At 33.5% G+C, this 21,979-nt stretch overlaps 1 protein-coding gene across 7 annotated transcripts in view; it reads right to left on the reverse strand.

Annotated features, from left to right (window-relative positions):
* Window positions 1-21,979, reverse strand: part of LpR1 (Lipophorin receptor 1) — a 179,356-nt gene that overhangs the window by 149,215 nt on the left and 8,162 nt on the right. For all 7 annotated transcript variants that reach the window (XM_089696266.1, XM_089696265.1, XM_089696263.1 and 4 more), the window contains exon 2: window positions 16,922-17,044. In XM_089696266.1, coding sequence (XP_089552392.1) covers window positions 16,922-17,044 — 123 coding nt within the window. The remainder of the gene's footprint in view (window positions 1-16,921; window positions 17,045-21,979) is intronic.

Below are 21,979 nucleotides of genomic sequence, written 5' to 3' on the forward strand. Positions count from 1 at the left end.
ACCAACACGATGCGAAAGTTGCATGGCACATAACAATGAAATGGCTGATCATTCAACATAGGTATCTCAAAAAATTATCAGCAAATAACTTAATTAATAGACCTATTTGAATTGAAAATATCATTGTGAATGAAACGGACCATCCCCATTACCATTTAAAGCCGTAACAAGAAAGAGACAAGAAAAAATCCTGAGCGGAAATTTCATGTAAATTGGGTGAGGCACGAGCGTCGTTCTTTTTTAAATTTGTTTGTTACGAACCAGCCATTGTTATTACTGAAAGCTGACAACCATATAAAATTTATTTATCTACAATTATTACAATGTGTTGAATGTTTTGCTTCTGTACGTATTGGCAATATTTTTTATCTGCGCATGTTACGCTCCATATTAATATTTCATATGATATAGAAAAAAAAAATATATTTGTTTTCACCGTTACGTAGGTAGGTATCGTTTTCTATAAAAATTATATTTGGAAAATAAAGATACATTCCTCCTCCATAAAGAAATAATGCTTCCGATTAAATACAAATATAAATAATAATCCCTCTGGTTTTTTATTTTATAAGATAAAATAACTTAAATAAGCGATTAAGGTTCAGAAATTTCGTCTTAAAAATATATGATGCCATGCTCAGAATAATAAAATTCGTTCCCTTTAATAATTTACTTCCTTTTAGATTTAGTATTATTTCAAACACGACCATTTTATATTACACTGATTGTTATAGAAAGTATTTAATGCAAATTTTTTTTTAATTGTTATAATTTAAAATACAATATCGACATCATCATAAAATAGGTGTATTATTCGCAGCTTTTATCTACTGTATACCTAATACAAATATTATTCCTATAATTATAACTGTTAACAAATATACATAGAAATATTTATAAACATCAGCGCTGAAATGACACCGCTATACGAATTTGAAATGAATGATAAATCAAATTTTATTTGCCAATATTCGATATACCGATATACGCAATGCGTAAATTGTGAAAATGTTTACATTTATCAAATGAAATACGTGACAAAGGAGACCGTTATCTAATAATAAGCATTTGTTCGTGTCGTGTTCGTGGCTACACAAAGGGAATGGACCATAAAATAAATACGTCCCATGTACCTAGTATTCGATACATAAAATCTTGACAGGTGGGTCATCGTTAACAAGAGATATGGGTGTAACATAAGGGTAAATATTCATTTATCAGCATCGATTCGTGTTAAGCTGGGCGGGCTGAAGCTGCAATAAGATTGCTTTCGGCTGACCACCTATTTGCCCAGTGGTGAGCGCTTCGACGTTACAATCGGAATACCGGGATTTATCTCCATTGAAAAAATAGAAAAGCAAATTATCTATATAGTATAGAACTATAGACTAATGACAGCAGTAAATATCAAATATAATAAAACTAGCTGTGCTCTGCGGTTTCACCCGCTTTGCTCCGTTCCTGTTGGTCTTAGCGTAATGATATATAGCCTATAGCCTTCCTCGATAAAGGGCTATCTAACACCGAAAGAATTTTTCAAATCGGACCAGTGGTTCCTGAGATTAGCGCGTTCAAACAAACTCTTTAGCTTTATAATATTAGTATAAAAAAAAGTGAAATCCTATGTCCCCTAGTGGGGTATATATAAAGGGGCAGATGCATTATACATCTGTTTCACTGATCGATTTTCTTTAGGGACAAGTAGGTGATCAGCCTTCTGTGTCCTGCCAGACCGAGACATTTTATTGTATAGATTTACTAAAAGGACAATGCCCACCTTCCATACATTTGAAAACCTGATAAAGAAAGTTTATGTATAGACCGCAAGTATAGCAGGAATACTGCGTGCTTGATTAGGGAATAATTCCCTGTTTTCACTTTTACCAGTTAAACGCCAGGAATTTTAAAAAATACGAATTACTACTTTGTAGGTTAGGAATTGTCGCGGGCAAATTATCAACACAAATAGCTATGGAAATATGTAGGCAGTACATATGTACCAAGTAGGTATTTAAAAGTTAATTAATTATATCATTCTACCTATTAATTACAGAGAGCTTTCACTCAGGCAAAATGTACCTATGCTGGTAGTGCCAATGAGTATGTAGGTTAGGTAATCACTACATTTTGTAAAGAACCTACCTACTTTTAGTAAAAATATATTTTTATGAGTAATCACTAAAAGGATTGCAATACTTTATTCTGAACTAGTTATTCGCTCGCGAAGAAAATAATGTGGATCAAATACTGACCTACAGTCTTGCCTACAGTAAAGCAACTTTCTTATCTGGGTAAAACAGGAATCATAAATGAAACATTAATATAAGAAGGTATATTTTTATTCATAAATCGAAATCTATATCTCTTACTAAAACATCATCCAACCGTTCAGCAGTATATATCATATCAGATATCCATTCGCTAAGTAATGAAATTACTCTTGTGTTGAGCTCGAGAACAAGGTAACGTCGAAATGTATTGACACAAACATTGCAGTTTATGCAAAGTATACGGTCAGGTTTCCGTAGTGGCGGCATCGTTAATCCATTAATAAAAGCAAAGGTCGTGAGGTGGGGAAGGTATCGGAGTCCAAGGGCGGTAAAATGGGTCGTAAAAAACAGGAACGCAAAACAAAATCGCACAGTACACAACGAGACGCAAACGCAAAACGAAAGAGACTGCGCCGAATGCCGATTCGAATATGACAGGCGGCTGTCAAACGTCAAAACAATCCGTTTCACTCTATCACCATCATAATTAAACGTAAACTGATAATGTTCGTATTATTTTTTACTTGACTTTAATAAATGTTCATAATATTTTACTATTTAGGTAAAAGAATTAAGTACTTAAAATATAACAAACAGTAATAAAACTAGTTAAAATAGTAAAAGTCAGTCTCCAGTCGTCACTCGCCAGCAAGTAAAACGGAACGTAGCAACTCTACAGATAACGTTCAAAAACCATAATTTCATTTTTTAAGAAGTTTGTACGAGTTTAGAAAAAAATTTGGAAAATCCAAAAGTGCACGCCTCATAATTTTTTTTAATAAATATTTATTAATTAATAATTATTATTTTTGTTTATTTAATAACAATTAAACCACATCGAATCAGACCCTGAAAAATGAAAGGGTTCTATTCCTGAGCATACTCAAGCGTAAGAGAAAAAAAAAGACTCGATTAGTAAAGTATTTCGGTCGCTATCGTGTTAACAAGAAAAAGGATCCGCACATACAGACACACGGACGTCCAAGACAGCACTTTTTTAAACTGTTTTTTAACTAGTTTAAATAACAAAAATGACATCAAAAATATCATGAACGTTAAAAATAGTGTTTTTTCTTAATATGTGTGTGTATGTATTATCTTACAAGTGCAATGTATGATACATAAAGACATTTTAAGTTTGAAAAATCAGATGTTTTGCGCGAAGTGACAGTAGTACCCACCTCAACGCTTCGCTTATGAGGCGTGCAAAATAACAAAAATCTTTTTTTCCTACGTCTCTGATAAAAAAATGATAAGCGTAATGAGTTCACAATAAAATAAGCTAAATTTTAAGATTTGTTTCATTTCTATACATGTTCAGGTGAAAAATGGGCATTGTTCTTTATTTAATCTTCGAATAGATAAGAGTTGTATTGCATGTATATCATCCAATTTGCTTGATAACATTTTATTTATGAGCTTATGCTTCGTAAATAACAATGAAATTCTGGATACAAGAATCCGAACAAACGTTAAAAAGAAAAATCGCGCTCCCATATCAACACAAAAGCCATTTTATTTTGATAAATTGCGAATTAATATTGATAAATGTTACATTTTCAGATTGTCGTCGGGGAAACCTTCACAAAGTAATAACGTTAGAAAATTTTAGAATTTGTAATAGTTACCTTCTATTTTAGTTCAAAAATGAACATTAAATATAATACTGTTAAATGAAATATAACTTTGATCTAAAGTAAGTTTGGATAAAATTGTTTGGCAATCGTATTTACAACTCCGCCGAGCGTACCATAATTTTAATTCTTATTGATTATTTAATTTCAGAATTTACCGCGTTCTCTATAGTTGTATTATTATAAATTCAATTTAAATTAAAGAATAACAATACATTTTGAATACCTACCCAAGCGAAAGAGTTTTCTTAAAATAAATAAAAATAAATCGCGTTGAATATTCATTTATTAATTATAAATACGGATAATAATAATTGTTTATGACCTTCAAAATCCCTTTTGAATAGAACTGTTGGCGACATATGTTATTATTCTGTTTTAAATTCAGAACATTTCACTCTGTCAGATATAAATGTAATTCTTACCTTTGTTTTGTACCTAATCTACCCTCGGCTACCCTCGGTACGATATTCACATTAATGATTAAATAGTAATTGCTCCCTTAAACAAATAATTAATTTATACGGTTTACTTAGTTGCGGAAAAGAGATGTCACTGTCAGTCAAAGTTATTGATTGTTATTGCATCAATTGACTCCCATAGGGCTATCACAACTTTGTTGACAAATATGCATGCATTTTGTGTCATGCTTTTTTTCCTTAAACAAATCACAGACAATATTAATGAGATTATAGCGTTAAATATATCGTAAAATAAATAATAATAAAGACTCGTAAATGCCCCGAAATATTATCTTGAAAAATAATCAGTAGTAGCCATCACTAACAAAATGACAACTGTAATTATTCAGAGAAAAATATTCAACACTATTAATTAATTAGTAAAATCGTTGTTAAACTGTATTAACTATGTACTGTATAACGTTATCTTAAGGTAAAACAGTACATAATTTTAACATTCTTATTCTATTTACTCAAATAATAAAGGATTTAATACGATTTTCCTTTTAGAGATAAAAAAACGAAGCGATATAATTTAATTATTTGGAATAAATTAAATAATTTAAGCACATTTATTCTTAGTTATTTCTTAATTTTTTTTCTGAGAATTTGAATGGTGGCAACCCTAGGTATCCGAATAACAGGGCAGTCCATTGTCAAGCAAGTCACGTCGCGGGAGGGTTGCCATGTTGTAAAATTGTACGCAGCTGGCTGAATTCTCGAAAGCGAACCAATTTCAACCGAAAAAAGCAAATTCAGTGATGATTATTCACGAAGTGAACAACACGGCGCCGGCAAAAAGGAGAATATCAAAACATAATCCGACGCATTATTAAATGAAATTACCTACGTACAAGTGATTATAATAAAACTGGAAATGGGATTCAATTTCCTAAACTCATGTCCCGAGCTTTGTTTTTCATTCCCACACAAATTAACTGTCACCCTTAACAAAGCAGCTTTGTATCCACATAGACCTCGTCGGATAATATTAGTTTAATTCTCTTTAAATAGTTTAAAGTTTTAAACCTAACATGGTCAAGGATATGTAGTTATATTTATAGTATAGTTATATTACAGTTTACTTCCCTATCATTGCCGAAAAGGGTTTCCTTTGTTGTGATACTATTTCTCAACATCCGAAATTTATTAGCAGTAGGTACATACGATACATGTCAAATATTTCAATTCATTAGTATAATATTATTAATTCTACATTGCTCATAATATCTCTCCTAGACAGGAGGAATGCAGGAATGTGTAATAAGGGCTAAAGGAAATACAGAACACAGCTTCTCATTGGATTAAAAGGACAAGAAGATTTATATTGTGCTTTTAATTAAAACATCAATTGTTTATTATCCCATATAAATAATATTCTTAATTATGTACATATTGTTGTTAAGCTTAACAACAAATTATTACTACAAAATGTAAAGTATATAAGTACGTGGATAAAAAGGCAGCATATATAACGAAAAATATTCTGAAACAATAGAACCGTCGAGAAAACAAAACACTCGTTTTAATGAGAGATATGTAGAGTATGCCACTGCATTTATTCAAATTTTGCCTTTACTAAAAATAAAAATAATGATCCGTGTTCTCACCATATGTACCAGAAATGCTGTTACAATAATTGTAACATTGATTGTTCATTATACAGTGTGTTTGGTTACGTACTAGCGATATTTGAAAGACGTTTAGAATAGACCATTTCAACCACGATTTAAGTCCTTAAGAGGGGTCTACCCCTCCCCCCTTGGAACGGCCGCCATTTTTGTTTTTTGATTTAAAAAAATGCCATGTTTGAAAGAAAACATTGTGTTTTTGTATTCAGAGGGCATACAGGTATAAAAAAAATTGTAATCATTGGGGAATAGTATTATCTATCCTCTAATAATAAAACAAAGCATACAATTTAGTCAGGAAATTAAAAAAAAAAACTTAAATGTGAAATTTGTTGAAAAATTTACGTAATTTTTTTACATTTTTCATTTTTTTGCAAAAACTGGCCCCTTAACGTATGAATTTTATTTGTGTTTTTGAAAGCCCTCTCAATTACCTACAAAGTGGTACCACAATCATTACTCTAGGTCTAAAAACATAAACGCTATTAGAGTTTGAGTTTGACACTATGGTAAGCGATACGTAAGATTAGTGTTAGTAACACAATAAATAAAAACAAACCAATAAAAGGAATAAGGCTTTAATTTAAATTTTAATAATACTATTAAAATGGACACATTCAGCACAGAAATTGTTCAAAATGTCCACCTGAATTTAATAGGCAAGCCGTCGCTCGCAATGCTACATGGCTTGTAGCTCGACGAATCATGTCCTGATCAGCTCTGATTTCATCACCCACAGACATTATTTTTTGGACCAGTTCGTCCCTGGAGCTCGGTACATTAAAATAAACACGTTGCTTCATCCATCCCCATAAAAAAAAATCAAGCGGCGTCATGTCTGGTGAGCGCGGTGGCCAAGCCACGGTTCCACCACGACCTATCCATGGCGAATAGTGAGCATTTAAATACTCTCTAACGGGACGAGCAAAATGCGCTGGCGCACCGTCCAACTGCAACCACATTCCTCTTCGGTAGCTAAGCGGCAAATCGACCAATGAATCCAAAAAATTTCTTCTTAAAAATTCTAAAAATCCCCGTCCATCTAATGTTTGCGGAAGTTCAATGGGTCCAATTAGTTGGTCATCGATGATACCTGCCCAAACATTCACCGAAAATTCATGTTGAAATGTGCTTGGTCGTACTGCTCGTGGGTTTTCCTCCATCCATAAATGTTCGTTCCGATGGTTGACGATGCCCGCTCTTGTAAACTTTGCTTCGTCAGTCCACATTATTTTTCTTAAAAATTGTGGGTCTTGTTGCACACTTCTAAGGATCCACGAGCAAAATGTAGCGCGCACTGCATGGTCTGGTTCTGTGACTTCTTGAACACGACGAAAGTGATAGGGATGCAGTCCTTCGCGTTTCAAAATTCTCCATACTGCCCAAACAGACAGTCCTAGTCGGATTGCAATCCTCCTCACACTTAGTCTTGGGTCAGCGTAGATTAATCGGAGCACTTCTTCCTCGTCCTCCGGACTCACTAACCGAAAGCGTTCGTTCACAGGTCTTTGGATGCCATTTTCCGCCAAACTTAGATGTACATTAACAAAAGTTTGACGACTGGGTGTAGGTCTTGTTGGAAATCTTCTGCGATACTCGTTCACGGCAGCGGCAGCACTTCCGTTGCAAAATCCATACACAAAATGTATGTCGCAAATTTCTTGCGAGGAATACCGAGTAGGCATGGCTACAAGAAACTCGAGAAACACTGACAACAGCAAAAAGTAGTGATCACAACGACAAGCGAGGGACAACTAAATTGTTTTTGGTATTTTTTGTGTCAACTTTACTACTACTAATTACCTGCTTGAACCTATTGTCGGGGTGGCCTACTTGTTATTTTAATTTGGGTTCCTGGAACACAATGTGCCGTCCTGCTCTCTCACGTTGAAACGATAACAAATTATTATTTCTTATCTCGCACCGCGACCTTTTCAAAGCAGGTAGCCGACAGCTGTGTACTATTGTGACAAGGGTCATATTCAATCAGTAACAACTTTTACGTTTTTAGACCTAGAGTAATGATTGTGGTACCACTTTGTAGATAATTGAGAGGGCTTTCAAAAACACAAATAAAATTCATACGTTAAGGGGCCAGTTTTTGCAAAAAAATGAAAAATGTAAAAAAAATTACGTAAATTTTTCAACAAATTTCACATTTAAGTTTTTTTTTTAATTTCCTGACTAAATTGTATGCTTTGTTTTATTATTAGAGGATAGATAATACTATTCCCCAATGATTACAATGTTTTTTATACCTGTATGCCCTCTGAATACAAAAACACAATGTTTTCTTTCAAACATGGCATTTTTTAAAATAAAAAAACAAAAATGGCGGCCGTTCCAAGGGGGGAGGGGTAGACCCCTCTTAAGGACTTAAATCGTGGTTGAAATGGTCTATTCTAAACGTCTTTCAAATAACGCTAGTACGTAACCAAACACACTGTATAGTAAACATCGTAAGTACAATTCGGCATTTCAGAATTTATACTACTTACCTTTAAATTGATTACATAATTTACGTAGTCTAAAACGAAACGAAGCCTTTTTAGATCGATAACAAGTCTCTTGGGCAATCCAGACATTAATTTATTAAATAGTAAGAAGCAATCGGGAAGATTAAATTTAAAAATGAACGAGGGAAGCGAATGTTCCTTCATTTGCTTAAGGCCAAAAACTTGGAGGGGCACTAAAATTTGATATCGGTTTGGAGTTCGTAGGACACCCTTACTTTATGGCAGCAATTACTACCAACCTTCATCTTGAATATTACGGGATTGGTTTTGAGTTTTATGGGTTCCCGGGATTCGTAGTTACTGCAATCAGAACTTGTTCCAAGCTTACGAAGGATCTTAGCCAAGTCTCGACGGAAACGTAGAGATATTTTTACCTTGAGAAAATAACGTTTCTCAAATTAATTCGTTGTTATTATATTATGTTTCAAAAACAATGAGATAGACTGCAAAAAAATATTAAGCATTTTTTATATTTCTATTTTATTTCATGTACATAACATTTATAATATAAAATTATGTGAACGCTAACATACAAGCTCAAACTTATTCCATTCTGTAAAAACATAGAGAAGAAGACACATTCATACAATTGTAAGAATAAGCGAACAAAGCACTATACTAACACATCCTTGGGTATATTTTTACTTTACTTACCGTTTATATTGAATCGATTACCTATACAAAAATAATCCAACATTGATGAGGATTCGCAGCGTACCAAGAAGTAGTTCTTGATTTGAGAAGTTAAAGAAGACCAACGCGATATTTCTATCTGAGAAATAAGATTATTTAATCTATACGTGTTGCTATAAGTTAAAACTCGAAAATGGCTCGCCCATTTCGGATAATTTATTTTAACGTTTTTGTTAAGGCACAAGGAAGGTTCTCATAAATGAAAACATGAAAAAGGAGCAATAGAGCAGAACAACGTCTCGGGGGCAACTGAATAAAGTGCCATAAGAAAAAAAAATCTTATTGTTTTTTTTTTATATTTTTATGAATCATTTCAGCAGCATTATTACTGGTTAACTCATGTAAACATCGAAGCTGAAAACGGAAACTTATAGCTTAGATAATTTCACAAAATATTTTTAGTCTTATGAAATTTCAATTTTGTGTACATGAAAGTAGTCAAAGAATATAAAAATTAATATCTGTTATAGTGCAGTTTATTAGATGATAAACCACCAAGCTGTATTCGTTAACAAAACATATAGCCAAAATTCTAGTTCATCGTCAATAAATTGCAAATACGACAACTTAGAATACATATTTGAATAAAAGGATTGACGGAATTTTCTATTCTATACCAAACACAGTAAGAGTCAGAATTCTCTGTCGTATCGAGTTGTCACTGTATAACGACAATGCTGTGAACAGTTAATGGCGCATAAAATTCGTGGAAAGTATGAACTATCGTATTTATTCATATATGGGACATTTTAAGGTATTATAATGGAATTGATGGAAATAAGCGCTTTATTGCATTACCCTTTTGTGACACCAATATTTATGCCTCAGTAACTTAAGCCTACAATTTTAGGTAGCTAAGTTATATTAAAACGCGCTGTATATTGTTCTTTAGATCAAGTTTATGTATTGTCAGTGGTCGTTATTTATTAATAAATCAAATTAATTATAAAAACAGTTAGTTCGTTAATCAAATGTAAATACATATATTAATTCGCTATTTATATGTAGAGAAAGTAGGACAATAGATTTTCAATGCATGATCAATAAATGGATTACACACTTCTACAAAAAATACATTTGATAATCACAATGAATTTCAATATGACACGAGGGATGTAGATATGACAATTTTTAGTGAACAAAAACATGTTAGAAATTCGGGTCCGAGGGTAAAACACAGTACCTAATATATATTATTATAATATAACGTAATGGCACCGAATTCCGACCACTGATTGATACGGCTAAATGAATCCTTTAAAAGATAAATTAAATACTCTAGAGGTCATAAGAAAAAATGATATTATGAAAGATTACGAACTTATATTTTAAAATATGCACATAATTGTATTTCATAATGGCTTTTTATTACTTAAATTTGGATTTTAACTGTCACGACTGGAAATTAACTGAAAGCACCATTTTCCGACCGACTGAGTACAAATACACGTGTTTCCGACCACTGAGTAGCTAGATTCCGACCAGCCAAATATTTTCTACTAAAATCAACTTTATGATAATAGAAATACAATGGAAATTCGTAAAAACCCGTTTCGTCTTTTCACTGCATCACGCGTGGACCGATTTCGATAATTCTTTTTTTATTATATTACTTGAAGTACGAGGATGGTTCTTATGGAGAGATATTTTAAATATGTACCACGGGCGAAGCCGGGGCGGACCGCTAGTTTTAAATAATATTTGAGCATTTATTAACTCTATGTTAGACTGTAGTAGTTCACTGGTCATCCACAGTAATTTAGAATGTCCCATTGACTACTTTGCCCAATTCTAAAATCCATTTCACCAAAAGTATTATTTCAGCTAATGAGAATACTTCAGCCTCTTTTTTATCACTCATGATGATGACCTGAAATAAACGCATGCAATTTCACTCAAGCACAGCGCAAGCAAAAGCAACCCAGTTGGACGGAAACAGGGAAATAAATCGCACCTAGATTCCGACCAAACCTACATTTGCGTAATAAAGCCTCTAAACCGAAATTGATATTCATTTTTAGTTCATTTCTATTTCATATGTACACTTATAAAGATCTCACAATTTCGTAGTTATGCAATTATGTGTCATAAACGTAAAATATAGGGTTTTTAAACCAGACCGATCTTTGTAAATGAATAACAAAAAAATCAAAAAAGAGTGTCAGTTAAAACGAATATTACAAATAATCCATTAAAGTTAGTATTGGTCGCATACAGGTGTTGTATGTAAGCATAGCGTTTAGAATAAATAACTTAATACGAAACCTCCACAAAACAACATGCTTAATAGAAAATTACCTTCTTTTAAAAAGTGCGAAATTCCTTTTACCGACCGATTCGGTCGGATTTCGGAATGTTGTTATTTTGACAAGCTCCTCATTCCGTCCATAATTATTTGTCCAAAAAAACCTATAAAAACACGCTATCTTGGCATGTATATTTTAAAATTAATAATTTAAAACACCAATAAAACGTTTAAAGTAAATTAACCACAAACTTACCAGAGTATTTAGCGTAAAAATCCAAATGTTTATTTTCACCGTTTTATGTTTTTTTCGCATTCAATCCAATACAAACTACACCCTCGCCTAGCTTTTCTTGGATTGACGAAATGTCGGTTAAAATTTGAAACCCAATTTTGGACAGATGACGTACGATAAGTGATTGGATCGAAAGCCTTCAGTTTCACGAATGTCGCGCATATTTTAAACGTTTTATCAAATAAAAATCAAAATGGTCGGATAGAGGAGGCTAGTCGGAAACCGGTGCCGTTACGTTATAAGGTTTGTGAGAAATACGTTGAGGCACATGGTCTGAAATACAATGTAAATAAATGTAAATATGTTGTTTTTGGGGACACCGGTAAGTATCCTAAATGTACTTCCACCATAGCTCTTAATGATGTAGATATTGAAAGAGTTAAACAATTTAAATACCTTGGGCATATGCTTACCGATGACCTCCGAGACAATGTGGACATTGAGCGGGAGCGACGAGCGTTGGCGGTTAGAGCCAATATGTTGGCTCGTAGATTTGCTCGTTGTAGTAAGGACGTAAAAATAATGCTTTTTAAGGCGTTCTGTCAGAATCTCTACACGAGCAGTCTATGGGCCAGCTATGCGGATCGATCGCTAAATACTCTTCGTGTCCTGTATAACAATGCCTTCCGAATGCTGTTGAAACTGCCACGCTTCTGCAGCGCCTCCGGGATGTTTGCTCAAGCACACACATCGGATTTCTGGGCCGTCATTCGCAAACAAACAGCTTCTCTTTTAAGGAGAGTGCGGGGCAGTTCCAACAGTATAATAAGGACCATCGCGGAGGATGTAAGTGCGCCCATCATGGGACACTTTGTGCGTACACTTGTTGCATCAAAGCGACTTGTCTATGCGTAGAGTGTCCTATGGTGGACTTAGTTATTAGTTATTAGGACTTAGTTTTTAGTTTTTTAGATATAATTATTAACACTAATACTTAGGTTTTTTTTTTTTTTTTTTTTACTAACAAAATATGGATCTGCGATATCCGAATTGTATGCAAATAAATAAAATAAATAAATAATATTACGTCGAACCATTAGTCATCAACTTATGTACGAATGAGGACATTTCCAGGCACGAAGGCGTTTCACGAACGTGACCCGCTTGCCGACTTATATCTGTTTTTGTAGGACCATAAGAAACGTACAAATCGTATCAGTTATCCTGGCAAACTAATATGAAACGCCAGCAGCCCGCCCCGTCTCGGCACCGATAAAAATTGCAAACTTTATATTAAGTGCATTCCCTCCTTCCGCCCACTAAGAGGACGAGTTAATGAAGACCCTTTCTTAGCGCATTTTCATTACATTAAGAGGCTTTGTGCAATTTCTATTCTGCTAGAGAGGCCTTTCGCTCCTCAATCCGGTCTAAATGGATCAATCTGTCTTTCAGCTTTAATCTGGCTTATATTTTTTCTACGTCCAGACAGAGAATTTTAAATTAAATAATTATTTCCATGAGAATTTGTAATAGGTTTTAACGGATACCTTCAACTCTCTCACCTTCACCTTTTCGTTTTAATCCTATAGATACTGAGCCAATTAAAAAATATATTACATTTTTATTCCTTTGTCGAGAAAAATTATATACCTATATATTTTATACATATATATTCACAAAGATACAACATTCCTTTTATCTATTTACACAGTAAATACCTATACAATAGACGCTGCTCCATATACAGGGGTTTTATTGTACCTCAGTGTCTGGGGGCACGGTAGTGCCCCCGCCAAGTCGAGCAAAAAAAAAGCGGCACGGCCGTACCATCCTTTTCTCGAAGCAATTCGGGCCTTTTTCGACCCCCTATAATTCGGTTGTGGATAAAACAAGAAACCTGAATCTTCAGTAACTAATCCGGCATTGTATAAACACGGAATATTTAAAATTTCAGTCAATTTGAACCAGTAGTTTAAGAATGACAACTTGTTAAAGTTTCTAAATTTTGTCACTCACTGACTCACCGATCATCAAAAGTCCAAGGCACTTCTAGCAGACTTAGAAGCTTCATATTTGGAATACATATAGAGTTTAGTGTCTTAATCATGGGAAAACTTAAATATTTTGTAATTTCGGTCCAGTTTCCCAAATACACCAACTGCATCAATAACTTTGTAATCCCATATAAATATATGGGATTACAAAGTTATTTATGCATATAAATATATGGGATTACAAAGTTATTTATGCAGTTGGTGTATTTGGAAAACTGGACCGAAATTACAAAATGTTTAAGTGCTCCGAGAAAAGCCCATAGAGAGTGGGCTTTGAGAAAAACTGTGGCTGAAGCTCAAGAAGTAGTACCGGAAAAGAAAAAGAGGAAGACTACATATAAAAATAAGAAAATATCATAAGACCTTTAACAAAATTCGTTAGAAGTAGATGGTATCAAAAAGAAACTAGAAAGGCTCTACAAAAAGAAGTGAGATCCCACCAAAAACATCCTGTAAAAAACCCAAGTCTCGCAGCTCAGTCTTTCTACCGTCAAAAGTTGTGAGATCCATGTAATACCAATTACCAAGTCGGTTAATCTATTTAGTGTCTACTTGAAGGACCTTCTGTCTTAAGTTATTACATAAGTTATTATCATGCCAATATTAAAAATATTTAACGTTTTAAACAAATAGATCGACTTGGACATCGCATGAAAACAAAATGAATATTACAATATTATATTAGATTCTTTAGTCTCTCGCGCCTCACGCGATTGAAACTCTCGTTCCTGTTGGTCGCTGGCCCGTCGTGCTGTGTAGTGTGATACATACTAATAATCAAATCAAGCGATGTCCAAGTCGATCTATTTGTTTAAAACGTTAAATATTTTTAATATTGGCATGATAATAACTTATGTAATAACTTAAGACAGAAGGTCCTTCAAGTAGACACTAAATAGATTAACCGACTTGGTAATTGGTATTACATGGATCTCACAACTTTTGACGGTAGAAAGACTGAGCTGCGAGACTTGGGTTTTTTACAGGATGTTTTTGGTGGGATTTATTTTACGTAAAAACAACGCAATTTAAAACTGCAACCTACAGGCGTACCTCCGCAATCATTTCAACTGTCGGGGGAATATTTCTGCTGAAAAGCAAATTTATTTGCACAACATAACTTGTTTCTTTTCATTAATTTATTTACCATAAAATAAATAAGACATTTTGTGACATTCAGATAGAGAAAAGCAAATATAAAATTCCTGAAGTCATCGTTATTCTTGAAACAGAATCAATAATATAAGTAGGTAATTATGTGAAAGTCTGCTAAACTTTACAAATAAATTCTTATGATTTTGAAATTCTTGAATCCGTAAATAGTAGGTCCAGATATAAAATACGCTTCAATGAACATCTTGTAATCATGATGGACTCTTGGCAAAAAGGCTGAATCAGAATCGAATCGCAGAAGTAAAAGTTCAGGTGTTTTAATATTCCTTTTATATCTATGCTCTATATATTTTGGGTGATGTTTAAATATGTAGAGTTCAGATATTGTATAAAAATAAGAAATGTAAATTATACCTAGTACGTTTTAATACGTGTTCCAAAAACTTTAGTCGTCTAATACGATTCTTTTAATTTCAGAATTTGGACACTCTTCTTGAGAGTTTAATACTTCCACACTCTAAATCTGTAAAAATTTCTTATTTAATAACGTTTTCAAATTAAATTTTTACTGTCGACGTCATTCTCAAAAACCACTACACACGAAATTTTTTCCTTTTGGGTCGATGATAACTTTTAATTCAAGTAATTCTCCCACACTACTAACATAGCATAAGATAGATTTGATACTCGATACAGTTTCCTTTGGTGACTCGGCGAATATGATCCCCGGCTATTGCACAGCAACGCATGCGCAATATGAACACACAGGGCGCCATCGCGTCGCGGCTCATCTGGCATCAATAAAAGAAGCCAAATACCAATCAAGACGCACGCAATCACTCTCAATTATTTCTTAATAACTCAAGCAATGCGATGGATGAGAAACAATTCATAGATTCTCTATATACGGAAACGAAGAATGTTTTTCATTCATATTAATTATTTTATTATCTAGGTTTTATTATCTGAGTTTTAAGAAGAATTACAATTAAACTATTTTAGGTCTATTACATTGCAATTGTAGAACAGAGTATAAACATTTCCTAGTAAGTAAAAAAATAAAAAATGAATATCCAACTGAACACAATTTTCTGTGGAACAACAAAAAGATGCTTCTAATACGAAGTATATTTGTTTAAATATGAAATAGAAAATGTATGAACATAACATTCCTTTTCATTAAATAAATTACTAGGTATGAAGACGGACAATAGCTACTAACCTCAGTTTTAAATAGATGGAAAATTGAAGGCACGTGGCAAAAACAACTTGTTAGTTCCTCTTCAATAACCGTTAATAGGATGCCGATATCCTTTTGATGGCGACCTCAAAGAGATACCTGCGTAAATATTTCAATATCGCCAAACAATGCGTTTTAATAGACTTATAGAATTTTACGCGTTATGGGCATAGCATATAAATTTTTGAAAGAAGTTAAATAATTTGATAAAAAAAAATTGGTTGTCTGTAAAGTCGGTTTACTGACGATAGTTGAACGTGACAACGTCCGATTGTGCTTCTTTGTCGCTCGTTCCGCGCTCTCGCTCGCACTTCAAGCCTTACACGGAACGCCTCAGAGCGAGGTAACGCCGCATGAGTCATGTTTTTTCGTGCGTGCAGGCGGCTCTATCGAATTATAAGACGTTGTCACGTCAAAAAGAAATCAACATTGATTATTCTCAATATAGCAACACTCGCGATTCGCACCTCGAGTTCCTGGAAGAATATACTTTTTGCATTGTGCTAATATAGAGACTGAAATGTGATAATAAGTTGTTTATTTGTAAGTCTCTATGTCCTTATTTTATATCGATATTGTTATATTATTTGCTATTATTTACTAACGATAACTGATTCGCATCCGTCACAGAAAATAATGCACTAACATAAGAAATATTTTCCATACAAATTGCGAACGAAGAAGAAATTCTATTGTTGAGGCGGGATCACGGGTGGCCGAGAGTCTAACTCTAGGAGTCTAGGCACTGCACCGGTATGGCGCAAGACGCAGCTTCGAATCCCACCTCATGTTCGATTTTTCTATGATTAAAAAATTGTCAACAACATACCTTTTTTGCATTCTTCAATGATTTCATCAGAATTGTCGCCGCAATCGTCTTCTCCCTCGCACATCCACGACATCGGTATACACTTCCCGTTCTTACACTGAAACTGTTTCAGCGAACACACATCTGTAACAAAAACAAAAATAAAACCTCAAAATAAGCTCTTTACGTGTAATAAAAAAAATATATAAGGCATCAAATTTAATAACTACAAATTACAATATTAATTAAATTTCTAATGTAATAAACCAAGGTAAATAATAAAACTAAAACATAGGTAGTAGCGTTATCATTATAAACGTTATCACTTATCACCGTTTAGAAAATCAATTTCAATCAGCAAAATATATGTATATGATACTAGTTAATTCTAAATTGAGTAAAGAAGGTATTCCTTTGATTGCTCCTGTGTTGTTAACGTATTATCCTTATTAGGTAGGTATTATATATTTTAAAATTAAGAAATTAATACTAATTACAAAACTTGCTCAATATCATAATTCATTCCTAATTAATATTGCCATTTTCAAGACATAATTGTACTTAAACTTTAGCTATATTCATGAATTTTATAAGAGATTTTACTTAAACTCATTAAATTAAAGTTAAATTACACAGTTCTTGTAAAGACAAACCTTGTACAAAAAATATAGTTACCTACATACTTATTTCTAGAACACAAACGAATAAGCAGAAGCATAGCATAGCATCATCATAACATACTATTTTATCTCCATTAAACAAATAGTGATAAAATTAACAAATACTACTCAAATTATCAAGTAAATACACAATAAAGATATAATATGATAGCAGTTTTTACTACTTTAACAATTTAGTATTCTACTTCATAACACAAGCCTTGTTACGGAAAGGTCTTGCACTTGACTTTAGAGATAACAATTTGGATAAAGCGAAGCTTATTCTCACAGAAATTGATGGTAGATACTTTGTCTTGATGCGAGCTGAACTTTAACATGAATATAAAAAATATTATGTAATTTTAAAAGATTGGGTAATTCTATATAAGAGCGTCAGTTACGCTCACAAAATAGCCAAATGAATGTTGACTACATTTTGTATTTAGTAAGACTGTAGCTACGATTAGACTTTAAGCAAATATTGAAATATCCGTCACTGAAATTTTATATCCAACGAATAAAAAGAATTGTAACCTGCCTGTGCCTATGCACAGCTATAGGTTTAGTGAATTGTTTTAGATAAAAAAAATATTGGTTTAAAAATATTTAAAGGATAAATAAACAGGGAAGAAGAATTGCGCTCTGATAAGAATGAATATATTATGAAGGTTCAAAATTTTGAAATTGTTCACCCGAAATGTATTTAACCCACGTAATAAATCTGCGGTTTCATCCAGCTGGATTATCTAGAATTTATTTTTCCGACAAAATTAATAACGCAAATAACGAGGTCATATTTTTTTGTATGCTTATATTATATACCCTTTTGAAGACAAGAGGGAAACAATCGGATTATGAATCTATTTTTACCCTCCAATTATGATAATAATTCCTTGTTAAGTATATAATATGTACTTACAATTAATTTGCAATGTATTTCTATAGGTATACTTATGATAAAGCAGCTGCCTCTAACTCTTTTCTTTATTGCTTAACGAACGTTTAAATAGGTAAGAAAATAGCTGAAGTAGAACAGTATTTTACGTAGAAACTGTGGGCGAAAGATCCTTTCTATCTTAAAATAACACAGCTGTAATGCGCAATTAATTGGTGTCCAACTGTTTTAATGATTTAATATTAAATAAATGTACAATGAATATACAAAGCTGCTGGTTTAATGCTATTATGTACAAAATTTTTCAACATAATTCCAAGCAATATTCTGGTAGGAAGGCCTTAGGGGACGACTGGCAGGGCAAATGTAGGCCTCGAGGGCTACAGGTATCTCCCGTAAAATTAAATAGGTAGATAATACAATTTTTCATTACATAATACAAACAGACAGTGAAATAAAATTTGCATTTTAATATAGAATTTTTAAGCTTCTATCAACATTTTGCTATAGTTATACAATATAATATGTTACATTTTCTTTATTTTTGCTACGTTATTTACTTAAAAAAATGTGGATGGATCATTTTGAAGATTGACCATTGATATTATGTCAGTTTTCTATACAGGGTGTCCCACTATTGGTATACTAAGCGCGAAGGGACTTGTAGTTAAGCATACACTGATCACGTAAAAAATACTTAAACAACAAAATTACGCCAAAAATATTTTGCTAAATTTTTCCTGAAAATCCATGTTTTCTTCTCTAGCTTCGCGCAGCCGGCATATTCCGCTTCTCTAATGTGAGCATTTTGTCTATGAAAACATAATCTTAAACGATAGCTCACGTGCTGGTAGCAAAGCTGGGCGGGTTGCTTGTTGGGTGTACACATAGAGTTTTAAGAATTCATCTATTTGAAAAAAAAAATGTGTCTGGAATTTTATAAGTATTTTTTACTTACTCAGCGTATGCAAAACTATAACCTCCTTTGAGCTTAGTATACCAACAGTGGGACACCCTGTATATTTGATAAATATCACAAGCTTTTTTAAATTAATCTTGTACCTGAAATATATATTGCTCTAAGGACCTCTTAAGCCAGCCGCCCCTGGCATTAAAAATTAATATCGAAAAATGAACATTTATCTCGATAGCAGTATATATATACCGAGATACCTGTACAGGAATACAAACAATAATGTCCTACTTTTAATTAAAACGCAGCTTAAATGCACTTAAATGAAAGCATAAATATCATAAGTACCTACGTACGTAATACGAAAATTTCATTCACGAATTAAATTTGCAGCTACCTGCAATATTTTTTCGAATAAAACGAAAAATAATAAAAATTTGTGAAGGTACCTACACCTAGCAACGTACCTACATGTAGTTACATTTAACAGGTCACAGCGTAACATCTAGAACTGTTATGGTAATTATTTTTTTATTAACCTCAAAAAAAGGAGGAGGTTATCAATTCGGCCGGTATATTTTTTTTGTTATGTTGAGAAAGTTCAAAGGAAATAAATAATATTATAAACATAACGACTAAGTACCACAAACTTCCACGCTTATTACATCCATCTTATACTTGTACATAATTGATATCCTAGTCTATTGAAAGTCGATCAGTAAATGTAAAAGTGATACTTTGTTAGAGAATAGCACTGTGGGTGTGGGGTCCCAATTTCCCCACTAGAGGTCATGCGATTGTTGATTGCGGACGACACGGTTGACAGACAATCTCTATGAAACCCCTTTAGTTTATGTCATTGAGTGCAAATTAGCCCGGTCTAGGGGAACCAGCATGATTTCAAGTTTCAACGCATCTGAAGTGAATTGAAGCATATCATAGCATATCATTCTATAGTTTACCAACTTTGGTTATTCATACTATACAAAGAGACGTTATCTTATAAAAATTTGTGTTCACTTATGTTAAAATTAACGTGATTACAAAGTAGTGGGCAAAATACACAGTCACATACACACAAAACATTAATTACCGTACATTATATACAAGTTTGATATATCAAATGTAATATTAAATTTAATTCCATTTAGTTTCTCATAACTGAATAGTTTAGCAATGTGGGTTTGTTGATTCTGTAACAAGATCCTTAGCACTATCTATTCTAGTCTATCTGTCTTGGGGTCATTCAACTCAATTGAGCTTTGTTTCCATGTCTAACAGTCACATTATTGTATTGATGTGCTATTTGCTCAAAACATTGAACTACGTTGATACATTTGATGTACTACATCTAATAAGATAATTAATTGGTGAGTAAAAAGCTCCCCCAAACCAAACCAACTTTGTCACTAAACAAATACGCAAACCTAAGCTTGATAGATCTGTTTTTTATTCCACCATTCGTAAATCAAATGCTGATAGCTGCGGCTGCTACGACACGCTCAAATTATACGAACCCACCCATTTAATTAGCAAGTCGACGTCATTGAAGGAACGTAAGCCCTCAGCAGTAATATCGATAAGCAGATGATACTGGGGCCGTTTTAAATCCGAAACTAGATAAATACTCTTCAGCCACTGAGTTGGGTTCCTGTGGTTGAATACAAATGGAGCGTTTATCCCCGAAAGCCAATTTGTATGCAAATTACAGGTCCGTTTAACTATTCTCGTTAGTTGCTCATTTTCGAAACGTCTGCATTTTCGACTTATTTAAAAACTGACTGAAGGAAGTTTCATTCGCTGCATTATACTGAATTATAAAGTTTCTGTTTTGATGTTTAATATGTACTAAAGTGTAGGCATATTTCCACAATTCAAGTTCTACTTCAAAGTTTTGTTTATCGAAAGATTTGAAACAAGGAAATCTATTCCATTGTGAAACAAGGTTGAGTGTATGCAAAGGGTGAAAATCAATTGTACTAATACTAGATACTAAATTTGGCTCACTCGCTAAGATTTAGAAACTGTTTTAATACCTATGCATTTATACACACACCGGCACAATTAGCGGAACAGAAACCGATGCGCGAGAACATCGTCTGGGATTTGAACGAATGGTAGCAGGTTCTCTTTACTGATGAGTGCAGAGTTTTTTTAAAACAGATCGATGGGAGACAGCGAATATGGAGACGCAAAGGAGAACGCCACATACAGTCTAATTTTGAACAGACAGTGGCTTATGGTGGCGGCTCGATTATGGTTTGGGGAGGGATATGTTTGGGAGCTCGCACGGAGTTAGTGATAGTCACAGGAGGGACCATGACAGCAGATCGTTACATCAGAGACATTTTAGAAGAACATGTTGTACCATTTGCCCCTTTTATTGGTGACGACTTTATTCTAATGCAAGATAATGCTCGTGCTCGTAGTGCACAATCGGTACAGGCAAATCTGAGCCACGTAGCTTTACCGGTGATGCAGTGGCCAGCAAATTCCCCCGATATGAATCCGATAGAGCATGTCTGGGACTTGCTAAAAAGAAGGGTTAAATCCAGAATTCCACCCCCCAACAATCTGAATGAACTTGGAAACGCATTACGTGAGCATTGGGA

This window comes from Colias philodice, chromosome 6 (genome assembly GCF_061535455.1).
Source record: "Colias philodice isolate Cphi_HAF_F1 chromosome 6, ilColPhil1 Martin Lab GWU primary, whole genome shotgun sequence".
Classification (NCBI taxonomy): Eukaryota; Metazoa; Arthropoda; class Insecta; order Lepidoptera; family Pieridae; genus Colias; species Colias philodice.